Source organism: Tachysurus vachellii, chromosome 16 (assembly GCF_030014155.1).
Source record: "Tachysurus vachellii isolate PV-2020 chromosome 16, HZAU_Pvac_v1, whole genome shotgun sequence".
NCBI lineage: Eukaryota > Metazoa > Chordata > Actinopteri > Siluriformes > Bagridae > Tachysurus > Tachysurus vachellii.
In genome coordinates, this window is record NC_083475.1 from 15,803,364 (window position 1) to 15,827,219 (window position 23,856).

General features: G+C 37.4%; 1 protein-coding gene across 1 annotated transcript; it reads left to right on the forward strand.

The window, feature by feature from the left end:
- The first annotated feature begins 7,780 nt into the window (after positions 1 to 7,780).
- syt10 (synaptotagmin X) lies at positions 7,781 to 23,403 on the forward strand. The gene is made up of 7 exons (XM_060890095.1): positions 7,781 to 8,106; positions 9,391 to 9,826; positions 14,143 to 14,704; positions 19,919 to 20,039; positions 20,187 to 20,358; positions 20,725 to 20,854; positions 21,619 to 23,403. The coding sequence occupies exons 1-7, from the start codon at positions 7,920 to 7,922 to the stop codon at positions 21,688 to 21,690; spliced, it is 1,680 nt and encodes a 559-aa protein (XP_060746078.1). The 5' UTR covers positions 7,781 to 7,919; the 3' UTR covers positions 21,691 to 23,403.
- Positions 23,404 to 23,856: the final 453 nt, after the last annotated feature.

A 23,856-nucleotide genomic window follows, 5' to 3' on the forward strand; every position in this document is an offset into this window, starting at 1 on the left:
GAAGATTGTGATTGTGAGGTTGAGTCTCAAGTTGAGAACTTGAAGCTTTTTTGGATAGAGCATTGGATTGTTAGTTTTTGAGCCTTGGAATAGTGACCCCAAATCTGACAGGTAAATATATATGCAGGGGAATTTTCCCCTGACAGAATTCCAGTCCTTCATAGGGAACAGACACACACACACACACACACACACACACACACACACACACACACACACACACACTCATTAACAACTAGGGGCAAACACAGCCACCTACCTGCATGTTTTTTTAGATATTGGTATGGTACTAGAGAATGTGGAGGAAACCGTGGATTATAAAGCTGATGAGAACATGCAAGTTGTTAATTTAAAGTTGTTCATCATTTTTATTTAAATTACACCATTCAACCAGATCCACAACATGTGGCGTTTTCAGATCATCCTGCTTTGTGTCTCACTTCTTATCATCTTCCCTTCTGTTTGCTTTTTCATCATCCGATTTGTCTACTGGGAATTGTTCATTTCAGTTGTTATGCCAGAGACACATCCTGTCTTTTCTATCTTTTTCATGTGTTTTTTTCCGAATGACTTACTACTGACTGCCGCATTTTAAACCCTTCTCTTCACTGGTCTTTTATTTTTTTATACATGCTGCACTCATGCCATTAAATTCATTTTGTCTGTGTTCCCATGAATGCTGCTTCCATTTGCTCTTACCCTTCAATTTTCCTGTATTTAATGTCTGTTTACGTTAGGTCACTCCACTAATGGGAGCACTGAGAGATGTTCTGCATCTAAAATGTCTTTGCAAAAGTTTCATGACAGTTTCTGTATTTATAGGAAGGTAATCAACAATATTCTGATGTTATCTTTCATCTTATACCACAGTAGCTTACCAAATGCTACAATTTTTAATAAAATTATATATTGTACTTTTGAATCAATATTAGTTACATAAATGTTGTGAAAGATCCAATAATTTAGCTCCTCTTATAACTAACATTATAACAGCTGTTCATAAGACGGAATTCATTTAAAAAAATCTTACTAAGAAGTAAGAAATAAAAAAAATAAAGACAAAAAAATAAAGACAAAAATTCAAACAACTGCAGTTTAAAACCGTTTTGACTTTAGCCAGCACTGTTGTCAGAGCTACTGTTATAGAAAATCAATCAAAACCTTCTGACTAACTAGATTCAAGAATTCAACAGTGGTGTGATAGAAAACCCAATAGGTTGATTATGTGTTTACTGTATAATTCCACACAATTAAATGAAATTCACAATAAGGAGTGCTTCAATCCACAAGGTTGGTTATTGTCTATTTCTTGTTTAGCTACATACCTGGCTGGTTACGGTCCTTTCCTGAATTATTCTGTAAAGATACCAATAAAAATATAATATAGCTGCAAATGTTTTAGTAAATAATTAATATGAGGCAATGTGTTTAGGCAATGAGACATTATATGTCAGAAATGTGTGTCTCCACAGAATTAGACCCAAAAGCAAGGCCGGGTCTAGAGGGGCCGGGCCACGTCCGGCGGCGTAGCCAGAGGGGCCGGGCCACGTCCGGCGGCGTTGCCGGGCCGGGCCGGGCCACGTCCGGTGGCGTAGCCACTTCCTCTGCAGGCAAGAAGTGAGGTGGCATCCTCCACAGGAAGACAGGAACAGAATTGGCATCCCCCAAAGGAACAGGTGCGGAGTCTGCCGAAGAACACTAGAAACTAAAGGGAAAGAAAGAAAAATCCCAAAATAAAGAAAAAGAGTAATCCAGAAAAAGATGCATCACAGATTGTAGGTACCAGGCATAGTTATCCCGCTGGGTCTATGTCTGGCTCAGTCATTCTGTCATAAACGTGTGTCTCCACAGAACGGAATTAGACCCAAATGCAGGGGTAACCTAAATAACCTAAAAATGGGGGTTATTAGAAAATACAAACACATGGAAAAACACTGGGGAAGAAAAAGCAACCAAGATAAAGAAAACCAGGAGACATAACAACAAACAAAAGACAACCAAAGACACCACAGACACTGGAACACAGAAACACAAGGACTCAGCAAAAAACACACACAAGACAACTGGTATAAATGGGGAAGGCAATTGTTGAAAACACAAGGGACAGGTGTGCAGAGGCAGGAGCGGATAAGGATAGGGCAGGGCAACACGTGAACAAAAAAAGCACAAGGCACAAAACAAAACATCCCCCTAGTGATCAGACAAGGAAAAATTCCAAGCTGTTCCTGACATGATAACTGCCATAAAAAAAATGGCATAAATAAAAGCCATATTATTTCAGGCAATTTTTCATACTGCATGCAGCACACTTCGACTGCTCTCAGTTTAACGTCCTTTATTCTTATAAGTGAATGTCTTAGTAAATATTTAAATTGGTTTGGAGACATGGAAAACTTTTTCAAATACTGTATGTAATTTTTATCTGTAAAAAAAAAAAGTATAATTTGCTTTTTTCTTTGTTTTTTTTTTAATTTATTCATATTTACGAATTCCTCTTAAATATTCCAGCCCCTATTTTTAGTTATATAATTCAATTTCTTTAAGTGCATTTTCACTTTTAGTACTTATTCGTAATGCATTGTTTGTTTTCCTAACCCTTTTTTTTTTTGCTTAAAATTAGCACCCGAAGGGCCTATAATAAGTCTGAACAAGATAAGACAGCATAAGAATGAACAATAACATGGCCAGTAAAAAATAAGTGAGAAAAATGTTTCTGTTGTATATTGCAAATGTGTTTTTCAGCAAATTAATTCCCATTATATGAGGCCCAGCATTGTGCAGACCTGCCACTGCAATCACCACCGTGATGTGTTGGCTTTTAAAATCATCAGACTGCACACACTAAGACAACAACAAATCAAGCAATAATGGCCTGTTGTGCCTCAGCTGGAAAGCCACATACTCTTTGTAAATATAGAACAATTTGATACAAGAGCAATTTGGGATCCTCTGTGAAGAGAATCTTCTCTTTGCCCTAGGGGCTTTTAGCAGTGGTGCACCTTGGGAGATGCAATGTAATTATGCTATTTAGCAAACAAACCGGGGCAACCTTGATCCTAAACTCAGCCGCACGCCGCAGTTCGGCGGCCTTCGTTATGGAGTTATATTCGTTCATTAATTGAAAAACCACTAAAAGGTTTGCTTATAATAAAGGTCACTACTCAGAGTTGGGTCATTAGTCCTTTTGGTCGTATGGCAGATAAAAAATTTACCTAAATACTTCTAAAATGATAATGGTTTTTAATATCTAGATGCAAAACTGTACTGCATTTTGATTCTCTTAGAATATAACTAATCTATACAGTAATAGGTGGAGTTTAATTTTAGGACTTTCCCAGTATGTTCTGATTTACAGATATTACTGTATGTATGGGTTTATTATATATATTTTTATTTTTAGTATTATTATTTTTTTTGGAGTGGGGCAAACATTAGAAAAACAGACAGAAGTTTAAGAATATATGTATTGACAGCATGTGTGAGTATTTTAACATTGCTTTATGATTGCAGTTTTGTAGGGAATCATTATGAATGCCTCATACATAAATTGGCATGACATTTAACTAAATTGCTTTTACTGTTTGAATTTTGATGATTATTATTCAAGACGAAGTTGGGGCAAAAACATAATTAAGATGAGGAAAAGATAAGCATGGACAAAACATTGAAAAATATATGGAAAAATGACTTAAAAATGCTAAATACACTGGCCATAGTTTGCTATTTGTTGTGGACAAATGAAGTTTTCTAGAAAAGGCTATTTATGATTCTTTACAATGAGTACACTAGATGACTAGATGTTCCACCGTTTCATACCTGCTAAAAACTGATGTAACCAACTAAAAATATAAGGATGTTTTAGCTCAGTGGTGTTGGACTACTGATCAAAAGGACATGAGATTGAATCCCATGTCCACCAAGCTGCCACTGCTGGGCCCTTGAGCATTCTGGATAAGGGAATCTGCTAAATGCCTGAAATACATAAATTATTTGGAAAGAACAGTTTTATTCATTTTTGTTCTCATTCAGACTGTGGTGAGCAAAGTTGGGTGAGCGATTATAATTGCACGGAAAAAACATCTTATTTACTGGCTTGTTCTGTTCATTTCTGATTTTAGCATAAAAATAGTTATACCTTAAATATACTTAATTTTTTACTACAACACTGCAGCCACTGGTAACCTTTAAGCCTTTTGATGCTCTGATACCATTAAATATAAGCAGAGACAGAATAAAACATGAGGCCAGACTAACAGATAAAACAGAACATACACAAATACTGTGCTTACTTTTAAAGAGGTTTGCCTTATTTTAAAAACCACCACCGCGTCTACTTGAGAGTGGAGAAGTGCATTAGGACAATACTGTGATCCTATTGGCGTAAACTACATGAACTAACATCTTGAACAAAGGCTGAAATGTCATGCAGTAATTGAAATGCAAAATCTGTGCATATTATTAGGGCAGGAGGACTGAAAAGAGTCTAATGCACGAAATAAATATATATAGTATAAGTATAAGTAGTGTGCTGTAAGGGCCTTCAATAGCCCTTTTAACACTTTCAACTGCTTTAATAATCACTTTACCAATCACACACTCTAGAAGTGCCAAGGCTGGCTATAAAAAAACTCAAATAAAAGCACATTATATAACTGAATTCTTTTTTCATCTTTTCCTTCTTCTGATTTACAATACTATAACCTAATTGGTCAGACCCTGAATCCCTTTGTGAATTATAATATAGGGAATTTAATTCAGCAGTTACTTGCATATTATGAACTCATGTACTTAGTCTTTTGTGGTACTAGTGCTAAAATGTAGCATTTTAACTTGTGTAGTTATTAAAGGACTCATTGTAATAATTTATAAGGAATGTTTTTTTTTACAGCCTGGTGTGAATGCTCTGCTTTTTCAGAGCTGTTATCCTTTTTGTCTCCATGCCACATATGTCCTAATCATCATTTATTGATGTCTTTGTTAGCGGATTTGAACAAGTCTGAGTGGTTGTTAAGGAGACGTTTTCTGTCACACAACGCAAACGGAGTATTTGTGTAACTGATAAACGATTGCTGTGTCATTTTTTACTACAAAAAAATTTGCGTATTTAATGTTTCTCTTAAAAAATGTTTATAACGCTGCCTTACAAAAGCCATGGTCTGATGTGTTTTCTGAGCTTGTATTTTGCTGAGTGATCCTCAGCATCACTGTTTGGTTATGAAATGGACCTGTCTCACAATACCCATATGTGCTTTTTAAACATCCCTTTATAGATTTAATCCGCTTTTGCTGTTATAAAAAGCTCCACTCTTCTGGGAAAACTTTCTACTAAATTTTGTTGGCTTTGGGTGTTTGCTCAATCAGCCACAAGAGCATTATTGAGGTCAGATGCTGATGCTGGGGTTCAGTTTTGTTTTATCTCAAAGGGGTGAGAGCTCTGTGCAGGACCATCAATCCTCATAGACCTCACGTTGTGTGCACACACTTTGTTATGTTGGAAGAGGTATGGAATAGGTAAATCTTAATGGTACAACAGTTCACAAATGGGTGTGATAGGCAAGTGTCCACATACTTCTGGTCATATAATAAGGTAAAGCTAGGTAAAAGCTACATACATATGTACATTTTTACAGTTTGTCTACAAAAACAGACTTCTAAGAAGTTTGTATGTGTGTGTGTGTGTGTGTGTGTGTGTATGAGTGAGAGAGAGAGAGAGAGAGAGAGAGAGAGAGAGAGAGAGAGTGAGAGAGAATAGGGGACATATATTTAGGTAAATGTTTGGTGTAAAGAAGTAAGTTAATTTGAGTTTAATTGCAACAAATATATTTCAATTACAGGACTACAGGCTTCATGATTGTTATTAAACACCGTGCATATGTTCACTTCTATAACCACATGCAAGTTTTCCTGTATTGTGAGTGAAAACTGATAAATTTTTCTACATTAAAACAAAAATGAGTCGAAAATGAATCATTGGATCTATTCGATCAACTCGTGGTGTGGAAAGGAGTCACAGACTACAAGCCTGAATTATGTATAAAAAAAAAGAGTGGAGAGAGAGAGAAGTGGAGAGAGAGAGAGAGAGAGAGAGAGAGAGAGAGAGAGAGAGAGAGAGAGAGAGAGAGAGAGAGAGAGAGAAAGCTGCAGGAGGGCAGACAATGTCTAACTAGTTGTTTCACAAGAAAGGTCAGCCTTTGTTATGCAACTTATGAGAGAAAAGCGAAACTGTTTTTAGCTTTTTGGAACAGTGTTGTGAAATGTAACATGTAACAGTACTTCGGTACCAAGTCGATAGTGAAGTTGTGAAAATATGATCTTATCATCCTTTCTAAGTCACAGGCAGTACATAGTACTGACTTTATTCAGTACATGCTGATAAGTAAATAAAAGTTGTGAACCACAGTGTAAATAACACAGCCCTGTATTTGTCGTTTAAAATATTTATCTAAAATATAGCATTTAGACACTTAAGCCTGGTGGGACAGGTGCAGATAGGGAAATGGGGGTAGTTAGTTTGGACATTGAACCCCTTGGTTCTGTGACCACGATCCAACAATTGTTCTGCAACCCTTACCATAAGGGCCATAAGTTTGGCCCAAGGAATCCATTGATCCAATCAACGTGCATGGCGAGTGCCGCTCTGCTACTGTCTCTGTAAGCGTTGCTCCATGTCGCACATGTACATATAGAAAATGAATGGTCTCCTGTCGATTTGTCCCTAAATGGTGTGGAAGCAACCACACAGACAGAAATATTAACAGTCTGACATGCCACTGAAGCAAAATGCCATATTATAACCCAGGTTTCAGTTGCACCTCAGGTTACACTCACAAATGGCAGAGAATCTGAAATCTATATTAGTAATTAGCTTATATTGAAAGTGCACACAGTTTTAAGAGCTAAGTGCACACAAATTTCAGTCTTTTTTTTTTACTTCACTTGCACGACATTGTTGTTTCACAAATATCTCTAGCAAGAGTGGATGATTCAGAAAAAAAAAAAACAGCATTACAACTGTGCCGTTACATTCATACTAGCATGTGACAAGATGCTTGTAGTTTACATGGCAGGAGCAAAGCGACCGTTGTCCCTTTTAGGTACATACTTTAGTGTTCAGATAAGAAAGAGCAGAAGCTACATAAATAAATGATATGCATTGAAACTAAATAATGCACTAATCAGGATGAAGATTGGTTACTTGATTTAAATGGGTAGGCTTTATTCTACACTCACCAAAGGCACCAGTTCTGCTACCTTCTAACAAGCTTTCTTTTACTTTGTAATGTCACTATACAGATATAATGAGAGGTCATATATGAAAGGATCAGACAAACCCACAGTTATATGCTTTATCTTTAATTTTTCCATCAAGTGCATGAGAGCTAATTGCTGGTTTTGAGTAAAGAACCGAAGAAATAGAGGCACATGTATCTTAGGACTGTACTGAGTAATTATCCAAGTTCATAGGTTAGATGTGATGCGTTTATTGTCTGATATCTAATTTTCCTTCAACTAAGAAACTCAGTTCAACTGTTGCTTATAGCTTTATCAATAAAATCATGGCTTTGTGCATGCATGTACATGCACAGGGGAAATAAATGCTTGGCTACACCAGAGTTGCAGCAGTGCAAACTTTTTATTGCTATTTCATGCATTTGATGTTATTTTATGTAGGTTTATATGGTGTAACTTATAAAAGTGTGAATATCTGAAATAACCGGATGAACAGTGTTTGTCCATCAGACAGAACACTCTGTGCCCTGTTTTCCTATTGGCTCGTGACGAAGCACGCTACAGCGCGTCCACTCTCTCCAAAGCTTCCGCGAGCGCAGCGAGTCGCAGGTGCCAATGAATGAGACGCACGTGGACACGTCGCGCGCTTCGTATTCTCCTTGCGTTTTGGCAGCGCACGCGGCGTCCCGATGAACCCTCGCGCGCGCGGCTCCTCCAACATACAATGGATTAACCGGAAAGACATGAGCGCACGAACCGAGGACGGCGTGAGCCTGTGCCAAAGGGCTCTCCAGATAATCACCGAGCTGTGCCTCGCCGGTCACGTCGACCGGGAGAAATGCGCGGACATCTTTCCAACCGAGAGCAAAATACCAGGTAAAGGAAGTTCAGGTAAATGTGACTAAAATGGCTGTTTAAACTGCTGAAAGCTGCTGTTTCTGACTTAACTCTCCAATTCAATTGTGCTAGAAAGTTTTTACTGCTATATTAAGTGTCAGATGTGCTCGAGAAATACTAGAGGAATGTTTACTACAGTATCACTGTAAACCCTGTAAGTGCAGTGCAACAGGTAGGAGCATCATCATCATCATCATCATCATCATCATCATCATCATCTATTACACAGACTGGCTACTAAATGTGTCAGTACTGTGGACATGCGTTCAGTATTTATTTCACACACAATATGTGTCTACTATTATTAGCTCGTGCCATATATACAAGCTTACTATCACTGATTATATTCCTCATTAAGTATAAATGATGTCACATTAAAGCATGTTTTTTTTTTTTTTTTAAATAAAAAAGCACTGATTCTTCACACAACAGATCCTCCTGTTATTATACTGGTGCATAAACAGGTGCATATGCAAATGAAGCAATGTGTTCAGGGTTGTAAATGTCAAAATAACACATGTTCTGGCCAGAAAGGTAAATGTTTCGAAAGCATTGATTATTCTATTGTGCACCAGGACCATGAAGCCCAGTCTGCTGCTATGGTGACACCTGTGTCTTAGAAACGTCTCTGTTGCGTTCGGTACCTTCAGATACAATGCAGGACCTCCCCGACTACACCCCCCCAGACACACACACACACACGCACACACCCATACACACATACACACACATACTTATACACTATCATACTTGCAAACACACATGAATGCACCCGCATGTAAATGGTATACATGTAATGTACATTTTTAGTGGGTTTTCAGAGTGTTTCATGTGTTGTTTAAGTATGTTTCCAGTTGCTTGTAAACATGTAAGTGAACGCAATGTAATAACCCAGCTCTAATTGGCTAAACATGACAAATGACAATGCTTTTAAACTCTGTGATTTATTGACACTGTGACTTCCCCTGTCATTTTCTATTACAATTTTATTGCATTTAATTCTTTTCCCTTCTCTGCAATACAGGATTTATGTCCCTTTCTTATGCATTTCCTTCTTTTTTTCTCTCTCTATTACTCTCTTCCTTGTGTGTTCCACACTTTCATTGCTGCTGGCATTTTCTGTTTGCCTCGTCTGTCTTTTCAATTTACCCCATCATCTTTTACTTCTCTGCCTATTGCTCTCGCTCTCTTACATCACCTCTATTTACTCTCAATCTTTTCCTCTGCTCACTCAACTGTCCTCCACTAAACCATTGCCTGTAGACATCTCTGTAAGTCTCCTAGCTGTGCTCGTGGGTTTCTGTGGACTCGCCCTGTTGGTAGTCTCTCTCTTTGTGTTTTGGAAGCTGTGCTGGCCCATCTGGAGAAGCAAGGCGCTCTCCTCTCACAGCGAGACTGTTCGTCAAGGGGTTCTGCCCGAGGCACCAGCACCCACACCTCATGTCACGCCATCGCTTCTGGAGCGCCAGGCTTTACAAGCTGAGAAGCAGGAGAAGAAAGAGGAGGAGGAGGACCAGAGGAGGAAGGTGCCTGAGGTGAAGGTAAACGGTTGTAGATCGGTGAAGTCACTTGAGGCAGCCATGAAGATCAGCCAGACATCTCCAGACATCCCGGCTGAGGTGCAGCAGACAATACGTGAACGCCTGAGTAAGAGGGCCAAGATTCAGAAACAGAGCACTGAACCCACCTCATTCTCCAGGTATCTAGGTTCTCTCATGAGCTTCTCTCTATTTCAATTCTGAAGGCTCCTCTCAGCTTTCCAGGTCCACAAAACAATTTCCAACTGCTACTCAATTCCAATAAGCTTTTTTTTCTTCTTTTAGTTCTTGAAACCTCTTACTGGAGATCCCAGGTCCCTAGATGTTTTTAATTTTAGAATAAGTAATTCCTCTCACTTATTCAAATATCTGACCCATCCTTCAACTTCTCTCATCTCACGTAACACTTTTGCCTCTCTTTATTCCATGGCTAATTGGTACAGCAGGTCTTAAAATGATATATTTAAAATATTTTCATGAAAATGATTGTTTTATTTGCTCTGCTAATTAAAAAAATAGTTTGAATGTTTGTGGCATGGTTAGCTATGCCACTTCACGGCTTCAGGGTGATGGGTTTAATCCCGTTTAAAAGCGTGTGTTTCCTTCCAGTACTCTGTGGTTTCTGCCCACTGTCCAAAATTATGTGTGTAGATGGACTGGCAATTCTAATTTACCTGTCCAGGATCAAGCCCTTACTGAAAAGGATTGAATTAATTATTTATACAAAAAATATGACTTCCATCCCTGTGACATTCCCAATTTTGGGCACACTTGTGCAAATATACACATGGGCCATTATATCTAGAACTTTAATTTAAATTTACAAATTTGCAGTTCACATTTACATCATTATAAATATTATAAAAAGGGTTTTTAAATGTTAGGTCACTATATATCACTGTAATCAAAAGGGCATAGACGTTTCTTAGTTTTAGTCTATTTCAGGTCAATACAAGTACTGTAGAGTCCAAAAGAGTACAAATCCAAGGATATGTTTCACATACTATAGATTGGACATTAATCACATTTGTATTTGTCCCAGTTTTATTACACAGTTTTTGAATAAAGTATAACTTGTACCATATATAACCATGTATTTGCAAATGGAAATTCCTTTCCATTTAGTAAAGGAAGCAGAGTTTTTGCCCTTGCTGCCTCAGTAGTTATCAAGGTTGTTGCAATTAAGGAATGAAATCAGCGCGCGAAGAACCTTTTTCAGCATTAGAACTAATTAATGATGTTTGTATCAAATTTATAAGCTTGTGACGGCAGTGTTAGCTATTTTCACTCCATGTCTGACAGGGCTGCAACAAGCCCCCTACCTTCTTCTACTAGCCCTGTAATCACTACAGCCTTCCAGCCTGAGCACCCGAGTCATGCTGCCATGACAACAGCAATTAAACAATCAGCTGTTCTCCTCTTTGTTTGGTTCTCGACACTACATTTAAAGCGAAAGGGCTTGTAATTAGTATTGCCATGCAATAGAACCGACATACTGTAAAAGCTTGTTCTGCTGGGGACGTAACAAACAGCTGCACTGCTCTACTGATGGTGGCCATTACTGAGTTCCCACAGAGCCGCCATTAAAACCCTGATGCAGCCTAATAAACTATGTAGCCCCTAAATTACATGTTGGTAGAATACAGAGAAAGCGCTAAATGTGGGAGCTTAAAGGTCAGCTGTAAAAATAATGGGACAAGGATCTGTTTTCTCCTGCTTTATTCATGGGGTCGCTGTCTTTTTGGTCTCCATCATTTTGCTGTGTAACCTCTGTTTCTTTCGCTGATTATTTGTATAGATTGTAAAACTACTCGATTTAACTCATGAGATATATTTTCTTTAGTCATATTTATTTGAAGCTGCTGAGGTGACACGGTGGTTATTATTTCAGAGGTTTTGGCCATGACTTACCAGATTGAGGCCAATATAGTTGATGTGACATGGGAGCTAATGTATTTTCAAAGGTCTGAGTCACGGAGAAATCAATTGAATTAGACCATTTTTGTCACAGGAGACTAAGCGCTGTGATGACTAATAATGTTAAACTTTGCTTCAATCTTCAAATGATGCATAAAATCATACTGGAGTTATACCTATATATATATATATATATATATATATATATATATATATATATATATATAAGGTGGATATGCATAAAAACAATCCTCAAAGCCAAGCTCAGTTTTTCTCACTTATTTGTGCTAAATGATTAATTGGAGGTCATGTATAAGTATGATGTCCACAACTGCATAAAGTTATGACCTTAATATTTTACCCCAAGGCCTTAATGTATTCATTTGTAGCCAGAACTTATTAAAAATTAACCACAGTGTCACCAGAGCAGCTCCATACTGTTCTCAGTTCTTCTTGTTTTCTTTTAATGAAAGACATTAAGCCAACTTAATTCTTTGCAATACAGTACATCCTTTCTAACCTTATATCACATTGGCCAAAGGTCCTTGAAAAACACAGTTATCTGAGCCATTTTATCTCGCTAAAAGAGAAAAGGGCTGTCTGTTCCCGCTTTGCCTCTGTTGGCATGTGTGCATGGTCACATAGCACAATGGAACAGCTATGTTAAAGTACTAACATGCCAAGGGGGCTGTACGGCTGGTAGACTGAAAAAAAAAACACAAGCTGCTAAATGTGTGAATTGTGCAGCTTTTGTCCTCAGTGGTGGCTTTTTTCCCCTCTCCTTTATGCAACAGTAGAAATCTATTACAATTTCCTCTAACTGGATTTTCTGCAGAAAACTAATAAAAAAATAGTGTTCCTCATAAATACTTTAGAGCAACACTTAGAATGAATATGTTTAATCATACAGGTTAATTTGTGACATAAAAGCTAAGTTCATAATATGTGTTCAGTCTGTGAACAGATAATTGCCCCTCTCTGGCCATCTGGCTGCTAACATGGACACATAATTCTTGCGTCAGGCTCAGCTGGGTCTGGCCATGTTGGGCAGCTAATCACCAGTCGTCTAGAGCCAAATGAAGGAATGAGAGGGTTAATGTAATGATTTTTTATTCATCTTGAGGAAACAGATACTAGAGTTAATCCTAGACAATATCATTTATGGAACAGTTAAACTGTTTAAAATAATCTTGATATTATACTTTTAATCGAAGATCGCTTACATGAGTTTGACACCAGAGAAATACCTAAAGAGAATTATAACCCTGATATATCGGATTTCTTATTAAGAACAGTTATGCATCATATGGCAAGGAGGGGATGTTTTCTGTTTCCTATGGCTATGATGAAGGATTATGTTACAATTATTAAAATTACTTACCGAATTCAGAGGGATTTTTCATTACAGATTCGTAAAACCTGCTGCTGCTACTGAATATTTTTATGCTACTGAATAAAATGTTCGTTGATTCTTATGATTCATTGGAAGAATCAGCTATTCAGAAACATTCATACTTTGAGTCACATAGGCACTAATTTGCTAATATTATTTGTAATCATTGAAAGCAAACAGATACAGTAACAGGCCCAAGAGCATGTGGAACCCAATTTAACCCCTTTTAGACATGTCACAGCTATTGTCAATGTCATCCAAAGGTTTGTAGTATTTATTTGTAACTGAGTGCATAGGTTTTTCTATAAAAAGCGTTTGTTATATTTACTAGTGGGAAAAGTGCCAGTTGCTAGGCGACATTAAGCCACAGGAAAAAGCCATGGTATAGTTCATATAGGGAAGTCATTATGCATCTGAGGAAAGGGGCTGAAGATCCATTACTAGAAAAGGGTTCTTTGATCATTTAACAGTAAATCCCAAAAATACTGAGGGTCAAATCTACACCCTGTTCAGTACTTGAATCTATGTATGAAAGGCAGCATACAGCTAACATTTAGACTATTTATTTGGATAACTGGATAAGAAGGAATATTGCTACGTTTTTCCAAAGTCATGTATTATGACACTATTGCATGTTTTCATGCATGCATTCATGCTTTCACATAAACATCAGCAGTTAAATAATGCAATATGGGGAAGCCCTTTATTTATGAATATCTTTTATAAAGCATTGTCTTAATTGACTATTGCAGTGTCAAGGCATGAAACTGTTACAAATATAGACGTGAGAGATAACATTTGAGTTTTCACTGTAGTATAAAGCTCCAGGCTCCTCAAGCTAGTCATCTTTTGCCACTCAGCATTTCCCTTTAAGTGGATTAGTACATTTTTTATAAGATAAAATGACAAAAATACTACCTTATATTTCTCTCTTTAGGCTTTTGCTAGATCTAAAAGTGCAGCTTTTCTTTTGTTTCTTTTCCCACACACCTGTTTGTTTCTGTAGATTTGTCTGGTCAACATGCATCCACAAACACAGGACAATGATAATTAAAAAGTAGAGGAAACAGAGTCAGATTGGTTCTGACAGGGAAAATGTCTGTTTTTCAGAAATTTGATCTCAAATGTTCTTATTCTCCTGCAATAACTCATCTCCTTTTTTGCTAGACACAATTCCTTTCGTCGCCATCTCAGACGGCAGATGAACGTCACTAGTGTGGATTTCACCATGGACACCCTGCCAGTGAGACAGTCCTCAGCAGTCAGCATCGGACGCATAAAGCCAGAACTCTACAAGCAGAAGTCTGTGGACTCGGAGGAAGGGAACAAGGAGCCAGTGGAGACATGTGGCAAGCTTAGCTTTGCTCTGAAGTATGACTATGAAGAGCAGGCTTTGGTAGTGCGCATCCTTAAAGCATTGGACCTGCCGGCCAAGGACTTCACAGGTACTTCTGACCCCTACGTAAAGATCTACTTGCTCCCTGAGCGTAAAAAGAAGTTCCAGACACGGGTCCACCGAAAGACACTAAACCCTACATTCGATGAGGTGTTTTGTTTCCCGGTGGAGTACGATCAGCTGTGTAACCGCAAGTTGCACTTCAGCGTCTACGATTTTGACCGCTTCACAAGTCATGACATGATCGGCGAGGTGGTGGTAGACAACCTGTTTGAGCTCTCAGACCTGTCACGTGAGGCCGTGGTATGGAAGGACATTCTCGCCGCCACTACAGTGAGTATAGTGGTTTTTTTTGTGCGAGTGTGGCACTAAATGATGTTTTCAAAAAATTTGAATTCATCCTAATTGCATTTAAAATGTAAGAGATGAAAAAAAAATCACAAATATAATCAACACAATCAATGATCCAGATCATTAATTTAATTTCAAGCCATTGTCTCTCAAAATCTGAAGCCCAAAAGCACCAATATGGCAAATGGAGAGCAGGGTCTTTCATCAAGTGAAAACAAATGTTATGCAAAGCCGGGCTTGAAGGAGGGCTCAACTCAAAATTGATTCACCCTTTGGGACACCCACACACCTAATCCTAAGAGACAAAATTAGCTCCCTCCTATGCCACAAGGAACTACAGACATTAGAAATGACTAATGCTGGAGACTTTTGATTAGCCATGTCCTACCGTCCCTCTTCTGCACTGTCGACTTGATTCTGAAAAAGAAGGCAAACATGACTTGTTTTCTTTCCATGTCAGCCTTCGGATATGTTCTATTGTCTATTTGGCTTCTTCATCCCACTCGAAACGATCTCTCAGTTTATGTAACATCTTCAGTCATGCAGTGTCACAGTCTTGTTTTATGTCTTTTAAAACACTGTTCTTGATTCACACTTAAGTCTTCAGTGCTAGGAGGCAGTGTTTTCATCTTAAGGATGTGGAAGGAACTGTTTTCCCAATACTAAACAAGTGTACTATTTTTTTTTAAGACTCCTGCAACTCTGAACCTCTGTAGAACATTCATTACAGTATACTGTACAAGAAGGATAGTAATAGATGTGTTAAAAACACACACACACACACAGAATGTCTGTAGTCTGTAATATGGTGAAGCATTCTGTAAGAAAACGTATTTATGTTCCACAACAGAAAATTGAACAATGAAAGATTAAAAGTATGTGTTGAAGGGAGACGCAATTGCTGCTAAATTGCTATGGTATAAGAGGAATAAAACACTTCAGTATGTGCTGTTATTGCAATATGATGAACTTCATGCATCATACCACCACGGCATTGATTATTTTCCCAAAACAGCATTTCTTACTCATCCAACTTCTAAACAAATAAGAGAAATTATGCAACAAAAACATAAGTAAAGGCATATAGATATAGATTTGTTTCCTTCAGTAGTTTTCTGAATGCAACTGACTCAAAAATGATATACAGTTATCCGCTCTGCCCCCAACATTGTGGTTGTTTATAATCTGGTATTTGAAATCACAAAGACAGATGAATGTTATAAGAAAATAAGACAAAGTGGCATTGAATTATGAACTTTGGTCCATGTTATAAAAATTTCATAAGATTTGAATGCATATGTCGGATAAGCGGTAGAAAATAAGTGAGATAAGTGAGTGAGTGAATGCAAATGCGATTAAAATATTAATGGCTAGACTTTGTCATGCTGAGTTATCGCTCACTGAAGCAAATGTGTTTTCTAATAAAGTCGACTCACCGTGCTGCACAGCTCGGGTAGATATAAGGAAAGTTGACCTTTTTGTTTTTAATGCTGAAAGTTGTCTCTCTGTGGTGGCTCACTCACACTGAGCCCCCAATCTTCACTCTCTAATGTTTGACACATCACATTCTCTGCAGAATTCATAAACAACGATTGTTGTTTCATTTCATCTCATTATTGTTGTTTAGATGCCTCTCAATACTTCATTCTGTGTAAGATTGTGTAATGTTGACATGGCTGTGTATTATTGTCCCTGTCATGTTTTGGATAGTTTGATGTGTTATGTCTGTGAATTTTTCATTCACTGTCTGTCTGTCCTAGTCATGAAAAGCCACATCTCTCGGGATTTATTCAATTTATTAGTGATCAAGTCTTTCAAAGCCGGTGGTGTGGCTCAGTAAAATGGCTTATTCTTGGATAAATACATCATTTAATATTTAATATTTCCATCAAGTTTCATTTCGCCTCAATGCGTACGGAAATTTTAATCTGTGTAATGTGTCATTGTTTTGCCTACTACAAATCTGAACTACATCATAATAAATATTAATAAAATATCATCTTTATTACTAGTATGTCTAGTATAAAAGATGTTGTAATGCTCCAGGGACTAAGCTAATGCTCTGAACCAGCTGCTCCATGAACTACAACTGTGTAGACAGTCTGGTTACGCAGATCACCCAGAATAGACCATGCCATTGATTGCAGCCTTGAGCAGAAACACTTCCGCCTCGCAGTCAAACCTTCTATTTCATCCCTATTTGACGCCATGGGTTTAATTTGGATACCGTTTGTAGCTCCACATGCTTCCTGTGCTAGAATGAGGGTTAACATTTCCAAAAAAGTGGTAGCAATTTACCCTAGTGTTCTTTTAGTTTAACCCAGTGTTCGGCATCTACTGGCCTTAACAAAAAGACATCACCACAAATCAGCTTTATAGAAATCCAAATTTATATTCATAATGAGCAAGCTAGGGTTAACCATGTCAAAGAAAGTCCGGACTCAAAATGGGAGCCATCCTCTTCTATGCTTTTACAAATGTATACTACAAAGCGAAACAGTATTAATTGTGGTAAAGGGATATTTAACAATTAAAATTAAACAACAAAAAAAAAACGAATCTGAAAACAAAAAGACAATTAAAAAACACAAATTAACAAATCTGAAAACAAAATAATAAATCAGAGAACAACAATTCAGACAATCCAATTTGTTAATTTGTTTCATACCTGATATGAGCGCAGAGAAGCATCAGTACCACACAGACCAACAAGGGCACTATGAATTGTGTTTTCTAAACTATGTGACAATTATCTAGAATAGCGTTCATTCATTCATTCATTCATTCATCTTCTACCGCTTACCCGAACTACCTCGGGTCACGGGGAGCCTGTGCCTGTCTCAGACGTCATTGGGCATCAAGGCAGGATACACCCTGGACGGAGTGCCAACCCATCGCAGGGCACACACACACACTCATTCACTCATGCAATCACACACTATGGACAATTTTCCAGAGATGCCAATCAACCTACCATGCATGTCTTTGGACCGGGGGAGGAAACCGGAATACCCGGAGGAAACCCCCGCGGCACGGGGAGAACATGCAAACTCCACACACACAATGTGGAGGCGGGAATCGAACCCCGACCCTGGAGGTATGAGGCGAACGTGCTAACCACTAAGCCACCGTGCCCCCCTAGAATAGCGTTAAATATATTTTTTTTTCTTAAGGTAAGCAGTCCCTTTATTAATGATTCAGTACTTAAGAAGTCAGTTGTTAGAACCGTTTTCATTCCTTTTAGTTTTATGTATTTATTTAAAAAAAAGTGCCATAATAATTCCTCACAACAGTTTTAGACTTATAGTATGCAAAGTCTGTGACCTATTGAATCGGTGTTTGACTTCAAAGCACTTTTATACGTTGCTCTCGATATAGGCGTCTTCCAAATGCCGTAAATGTAAATTACTTACTCCTCAGTATAATAAATTGTGATTTTGATGAATAGTAATTATCTGAACATCTAATAGAACATCTGATAACCATTCCACTGTATTCACTATATCTTATTTGACCAAAGACCCAATATTTTTTCAAGAGCATGCAGAGTACAAGTCTAATACCAGTAGTGTTCCTGGAATTCTAATAATAGTAATAATTAATAGAGTACTCGGGTTAAGTAGTAGTCAGTGGTACATGCCAGAAAGTAATTTCTCAGTATCCATAATAGGACCATGTATATAATGACCTGCACCAAAAACCTGAAATTTGGTAAAACGTATTTTACATGGTCAAGGATCTTTTGTACAATTCTTGTCATTTAGTGACACTCATCATTAAGTGACACTCTCACCATTTTGTGGCACTCTCGTCATTTTATGACACTCATTATTTATCGACACTCTTGTCGTTTTTATGCCACTCTCGTCATTGACAGTCGTCATTTAGTGACGCACGTCATTTTGTGACACTCTTGTTTGTAACCCTCTTGTTATGAGTTACTGTGTGTTGCAGCAGAATAACTATAGTTTCAGCATTTGTACCATATTTAGATCATTATCTTACATTTAATACAGTGAAAAAGCAGCCTTCAAAATATTTCTTAAGAATTATTCAGTACTTAAAAACCAGTGTATTGAATTGATTATTAAATAAGTACCACCAGAAATGGCATAAACATGAAAAGACTTTCCATATGGCTAAGTCAGAAGTATTGGACACTGATATCCACCATTACCACCTTTGTTACTAGTGGACTAATGGTAAAGGCAATGATTATACACACAAAATGATAAATGATCAATGAAAGTCTCATTTCTGTTAAATACTCTCTCGTAATTAATTAATGCTGGAACAATGAAAGGCAGTAAACTGATAACACAATGTTTCAAGTCATTACACTTATTGGGTCATTATACTTTCCGAGCACAGCGGATAAGTGTTTAATAAAGATTGAACATGGTAAGGAGGGGTGGTTGTTGGCTTGGTGGTTAGCATGTTTTCTTCACATTTCCAAGGTTGGGGTGTGATTTTTGCCTCCACCTTGTGTGTTGAGTTTTTATGGTCAAGGGTTGTAGGGTAGGGTATGGCCCTGTGCTTTGGTGGTTTCCTCTGGGTACTCCAGTTTAAATAATTAAGATTTCCCAAAGACATGCATTGTATACCGTTTGGCATCTCTAAATTGTCTGTGTGTGAATGTGTGTTTTTATTCAACTTCTTGCACCTTTCGCAGCATTTACTCTACTCATACATGACTAATATAGATTACTTGATACAAATCTGAAACATTCATCATGTTGTGAACAGAATGTTTGAGCATATTGTAATGATGTGTATATAATCATCAACTATGGTAGTGAATTAATTATTTAATGTAAAGAAAATATGCATTAATTAAAGGAATGTACTGTGACTTCTTGTGATATATTTGTTTCCAGAAATATAAAAAAACTAAACATTAGAAACAGCACTTGTCTCACAGGCAGGTTTAAAAAGACTCTCTAATTTCAGATTCTTGAAGGGTAAACATCTCCCGGGGAATCTTTATAGCTGAGATAAATAACATTATTTAGTTTGAGAGGCAGTGGTTTATTTTCATGGTACAGTCACAGTCTCCACAGGGGCAAAGAAAATCTTTAAGAATTTGCGTTCTATCATTTGCCAACAAGCGTGTGTTTATTTTGCTCTAGTAATCTGTCTTACAGGCATGTTGTGAACCTCAGTGATATTTGATGTGATGCTTGTGCTTCTCCACAGGAGAGTGTGGATTTAGGGGAAATTATGTACTCCCTCTGCTACCTTCCCACGGCTGGCCGTATGACACTGACTGTCATCAAGTGCCGTAATCTTAAAGCCATGGACATCACTGGCTCGTCTGGTGAGTGTCAATGAGATTCATGCACTAATAGGTGAAGTATCCTAAACCATCACTTGCTTATTTCAGAAGAAATCACAAAAGCAAAACTGAAGCAGGCGTAGACACTGTTTAAAGTCTGAACCATAACGGGAGCGTTTGCTTCCTTAGACCCGTATGTAAAAGTGTCGCTAATCTGCGATGGACGAAGGCTGAAGAAACGGAAGACCACCACTAAGAAGGGCACACTCAACCCTGTGTACAACGAGGCCATCATCTTTGACATTCCTCCTGAGAACGTGGAGCAGGTCAGCCTGTCAATTATGGTGATGGATTATGACAGGTGAGTGGGGTCTGTTTACAAGTCTTCTTAACCATGTAGCAGGTTAAGCAACTGAAATTAGAATCTGCAACAGAATTATTGCCACCTTTCATTTAATGGTAGAGTATAGCTGTAGAGTTGTATAGATCCCAAGTTCAGTTTGTTTTTTTGGGATGCTCTCAGTAAGGACGGTGCCACCTTTACAAACAATTTTTTCGTAGAGGTAGAGTTTTATACTTTATTTTTAAACATGACAGACCTAAGAATTAACTTTGACATTCTGAAATCCTTTGTTTCTTTTGCCGCTCCTGCTCTAGAAGACTTTTGGCCCTTGTATTATTCCAGCTTGTCCACAATAATGCTATATTAATGTATATTTATCACCAGAGTTGGACACAATGAGGTTATCGGTGTGTGTCGGACCGGCCCCGATGCAGAAGGTCTGGGTCGAGACCACTGGAACGAGATGCTGGCCTACCCACGCAAACCCATCACCCACTGGCATGCCCTGTGTGAGGTAAGGAGAAGGTGTCAACAATTCATCAACTTACAAGAGCATCTTTCAGTGTGTGACATGGTTAACATATTGAATATGTAGAAAAATGTCAGAAGTTTGGTCTGTCGGATGCTAAAGTATAGAAATGATTCCATTCCACAGAGACCTAATGTTAATTTCCTCTATTTGTGCTGAAAGTGTATATGCTATTAAAATCAGGAGCTAAGTGTGATTTAGAGCATAATGATCATTTATACATCTGTGTCTGATTTAAGTGATATGCTCCTTGTGATATGAGCGTTATGTTTCTTTTATATGGATGTTAAAGAAGAATGTACATGTAGCATTTAGAGTTAATGTTGAAATGTTTCTGAAATGTTTTTGTGTTTGTGATTTTGCTGTAGTGCTTTTGCTTTTGTTTGTTGTTTTCCTCTGATTTGTTGTTGCATTTTCACATTTGCTGCGATGCTTTTGGTTTTGCTGCTGTTTTTTTTATTGTTTTCTGATTTGCCGCTGTTTTTTTTTCTAGTATTTTAGTGTGAGGTGTTTTTAGTTTAGGTTTTTTTATTTGCTGTTGCATTTTCACATTGGTTGTGATATTTTTGGTTTTTATCTGAGTTTTTTTTTTTTCTGATGTACTGTTACACTTCTGGTTTGTTAATATGTTAAGTATTTACGCATTTGCGGGCCTAGGAAAGCATGTACTGTAAGAGTACAAATGCAGATTTAACCAGCTTGTGTGTGTTCATATATATCGAAAACACTATCTTTGTTCTCTTCAACAGTGGCCAGGAAGGGGATCCAGTTTCGAAAGCCAGGGTTCCTGCCCTTCACCCAAACCTCCACAGACTCCATAATCACATGAGACCCTGAAAGCCACAGATCTTTTCCCACTGCTTAGTGGCCATGTTTTTGGTTTGTATCACCGGATATCTCTCTTTCTCTTGTCATAGCTTGTAAATTCCATCATTTTGCCAGAGGATAACATGCAGTGCCAGGTGTCCTGTGTACACACAGATTATGTCACTCTCTTGCCTCTAGAACTTGCTGAAAGCAGGTGGATTAAAGGCAGTGACTGAGGAAACGCGTCTCCTGAATGGTGATGTGATGGAATGTGACGTTTGACAGTCTAATGATAACTACATTATCAGTGACATATCAAACAATAGCCTTTAAATTTTTGTCTTTTGCATAATATAAAAAATGTTGACAATATTTGATGTTTTAAATATTTATTTTTTTAAATGACAACCATAACAGTGGCATGCAAATTTTAAAAACCTTATTTTCTGTGTGTGTGTGATTTTGAAAGTTAAAACAGCAGTGTTGAACCCTGAATATTCACCTGGATGATGTAGATGTCAACACATATGGTGAAAATGTATGCAAATGTTTTTACTCCTGCTTTATGGGTACATATACCGTACATTTCCTACTCTTGTAAAGTGAATCACTCATTCTTTAATTTTCATTTATTATAATCAGTGATCACATGGAAAAAAGGAACCTGGACCTAAAGCCTGCTCTCAAAAGGAACAGGTTCATTAGAAAACAGGTCACAGCTTGTCATGTTACTGCTTTTTTTCATTCTAAAGATAAATCATTTTATCCAACAAATATAGAAAAAATTATAATGTGTGAATTTAAAGTCTACAATTTCCTGATTTGGGGAAAGACCTCAGGCATATGAAAGCAATCCAGGGTCATGGTGCTTCTTCAGTTTGACATGAATAAGAGCTAGAACCCATCAAGCCATATGTCCAATTAAAACCTTAACAAAAAAGCGCAACAAGATGTAGAAAGAGCAGAAATTTTACTTTAGTCAAGGAAATGAACACATATGGAAGCGCTTTACAGCAAGGAGGAGTTGTGATGATTCCATTCACCTCACGTCAACCTCATGCGTTCATCACAGTGCAGATTTTGTACAAGGCAAAATTCACAGCAGCAGATAATGTAGCATGAGGATTTATTTTCTTAAGTCATCAAATGCACGACAACGATTTAAATTTTAAATCTAAATGATCCCAAAAATGGAATCAATCATTTGTCTGCTAACATCTCTTTCATTCCTTCATGTCTATTAGGATATTAACAAATTTCCATAATGCAAAGATCACATTATTTTTGAGAAATCAAATCCAAATATTTTGACAGCAGTGAAAATAATCCGGTTCATACATGAATTTGTTGGGCAAGTGTGAGCAAGGAATTGCTCCTAGAAATAGGAAACATTTAATTAGAGAAAAAAAATCGAGAAAACATAAAGCAGGAAAAATAAATTGAATCGTAAATGTTCATTTTTAATGGCAAATTAAAACAGTTTGTGCTATTGAGCTCAGATTTTGGGACGTTTAGTTGTGTCCTAGAGGCTTATTTAACTTTGAACATTTATTTATTTAATTATTTAACTTACTTAACCATATGAAAAAAGGGGGTAAAATGAACCTTAAGACATATTTAGTTAAATGTACCTCCATAAATCCAGGCATATGGAGTTAATAGCAAAATGTAGCTGATATTGACATAATTCAAGTTTTTTATTATTATTTAATTTACTCCGTACAGTAGTGTTTTGTAACTGAATAAAAAAACAGACATATGGAGGACATTAGTAGTTTGGAACATTTGTTTTTTCCAGCAAGTTTCTCAAAAACAGCTGATGCAGCAGTAAATCTTGCAATTAGAAGACCTTGCAATTATGCAAATCAGTCTCTGTAATTAAATTTATATGCAACATTGTTGGACCAAAGGAATAATACAGAATATACATTATGATTTTCTGTTCCCATTCACTATTGGTTTCATGTTACCATAGCAACACAACATCCCTAGTCTGAATTAGTAATAGAGGACCTGTGTAGATTTGGAAATCATATAAGATATGTGATCACAGATGTAATGCAATGAACATGGCAAATATCTAAAGGCTGTGTACTGTTAACTTTAATTTGCACAGTAGGACTACGTTTCTGCCCCAGTAGAACAAAAAAGTAATACATTCTTGTAGCATGTTGACACCA

Bases quoted from the DNA above. Each gene is read 5' to 3' on its own strand.
- syt10 (XM_060890095.1), top strand. From the start codon at position 7,920: ATGAACCCTCGCGCGCGCGGCTCCTCCAACATACAATGGATTAACCGG. The intron at 14,705-19,918 runs GTGAGTATAGTG...GCTTCTCCACAG, and splicing joins ACATTCTCGCCGCCACTACA to GAGAGTGTGGATTTAGGGGA. The intron at 20,040-20,186 runs GTGAGTGTCAAT...TTGCTTCCTTAG, and splicing joins GGACATCACTGGCTCGTCTG to ACCCGTATGTAAAAGTGTCG.